The sequence below is a fragment of the Phalangium opilio genome, unplaced genomic scaffold (genome assembly GCF_054372755.1).
Source record: "Phalangium opilio isolate 3A_F unplaced genomic scaffold, DU_Popi_V2 ptg000038l_1, whole genome shotgun sequence".
Taxonomy (NCBI): domain Eukaryota; kingdom Metazoa; phylum Arthropoda; class Arachnida; order Opiliones; family Phalangiidae; genus Phalangium; species Phalangium opilio.
The window spans coordinates 1,347,590-1,349,309 of NW_028324161.1; the positions used below are offsets into that span (position 1 = coordinate 1,347,590).

Below are 1,720 nucleotides of genomic sequence, written 5' to 3' on the forward strand. Positions count from 1 at the left end.
AGCATATGCTGGAGGTCCACTTCCCTGACTCCACTCCAATCAATCCAACAAACCCTGACTCTCTATACCCTGTTCTGCACAGGGCGAAGAGAGAGGACTGGCTTGTAGCCAGGCAGGTTGTTACGATTCCCAAGCTTCGTTGGGCTGTCAACTGTTTTGAGCCCTACAAGTCTCCGGGACCCGATGGGGTCTTCCCTCGGCTTTTGCAGGAGGGCTTAGACCACATCGCCTCTCCGTTATGCAAAATCTATAGACTTTGCATTGCTCTCGGTCACATACCTTGTGATTGGAAGCGATCTAGGGTCATCTTTATTCCCAAGCCCGGGAAGGTTTCCTACCTCGAGGCGAAGGCATTTAGGCCCATATGCCTGACCTCCTTCTTCCTCAAAATCCTGGAGAAGCTGGTGGACAGGTACATCAGAGACGAGGTACTTTCGGTAACTCCTCTCTCTTCTTCACAATTTGCTTACCAAAAAGGTAAATCAACTGAGACGGCCCTTCACGGCCTCACGAATTGCCTGGACAGGGCATTCGAGTTTCAGGAAATTTCACTGGCCGTCTTCCTCGATATTGAGGGGGCCTTTGACAAGGTCTCTAGCTCGGTTATTACTGAAGCTGTTAAGAGATTTGGCATCAGCGACACTCTTGGCCGTTGGATCAAGTCCATGCTTACCGACCGCGAGGTGTCGGCGTCCCTCCTTGGGGACTCTCTAGGGGTGACTACCAGCCGGGGCTGCCCTCAGGGTGGAGTGCTCTCCCCCCTGTTGTGGTGCCTGGTGGTGGACGAACTCTTGGAGAGACTCGGGGGTGCTGGGGGCTGTAGCTGCTTCGGGTATGCGGACGATGTAGCAATAGTCTTTACCGGGAAGTTCCCGGATACTGTCACCACACTTATGAGATCTGCTCTCTCTAGCGTGGAGCAATGGTGTCAGGCGGTTAACCTTTCCGTTAATCCTGATAAAACTGTCCTTGTTCCGTTTACGAGGAAGAATACTAAGGATCTGTTCAATGATATCTCCTTCTTTGGCCAGGTCCTGACAAAGTCCTCCGAGGTAAAATACCTGGGGGTGACCTTTGACTGCAGACTCACATGGAAGCCGCATCTTGATCGGTGTATCAAGAAGGCCAAGATGCTTTTCTGGAGGACCAGGAGCTCAGTCGGCCAGACTTGGGATCTCAACCCCAAGGCTGTACACTGGCTCTATACTGGGATCATCAGACCCATACTATCTTACGGGGCACTTGTCTGGTGGACAAGGGTCCGGCTGAAGACGGTGCAGGCTGCCCTGCGCAAGCTTCAAAGGCTTGCCTGCATTGGTGTTACAGGGGCCATGAGATCGACCCCAACTGCTTCCCTGGAGGTGCTTCTTGACATGCTACCTCTTCATCTTTTCATTGAGGAGGAGGCTGTCATGGGGGCCTACAGGCTCCACATTAATGGCTGTTGGGTTCCAAGACTTTGGGATTACAGCCATACGAAGCTCTTTCGGGAGTACGCTGCACTTGACCCGTCGTTAACGATGTGCTCTGACAAAACCGTTACCAGCTTTGATTTCACTAAGCCATTCAGCATCCACTTTCCCAGTCGGGCCGAGTGGACTAACCTGCTGCCTCTTGGCACTGGGGGTGAAACTATTTGGTTCACCGATGGTTCCAAGACTGATTCCGGCGCTGGCGCCGGCTATTACTGCCAAAGTACAAGGGTCGGTTTTTCTGCTTG

General features: G+C 52.6%; 1 protein-coding gene across 3 annotated transcripts; it reads right to left on the minus strand.

Annotated features, from left to right (window-relative positions):
- Positions 1-278: 278 nt before the first annotated feature.
- On the minus strand, positions 279-1,153 carry LOC149682580 (uncharacterized). Of its 3 annotated transcripts, none has more exons than XM_089834246.1 (3): positions 678-1,153; positions 471-615; positions 279-401 (listed from the first exon to the last, which is right to left on the minus strand). In XM_089834246.1, exon 1 carries the CDS (start codon positions 1,101-1,103, stop codon positions 711-713), a length of 393 nt encoding a protein of 130 aa, XP_089690372.1. In that variant the 5' UTR covers positions 1,104-1,153; the 3' UTR covers positions 279-401; positions 471-615; positions 678-710. The 3 variants fall into 3 exon arrangements, with proteins under 3 accessions (XP_089690372.1, XP_089690371.1, XP_089690370.1); XM_089834245.1 differs by having other exon boundaries at positions 674-1,153; XM_089834244.1 differs by having other exon boundaries at positions 471-1,152.
- Positions 1,154-1,720: the final 567 nt, after the last annotated feature.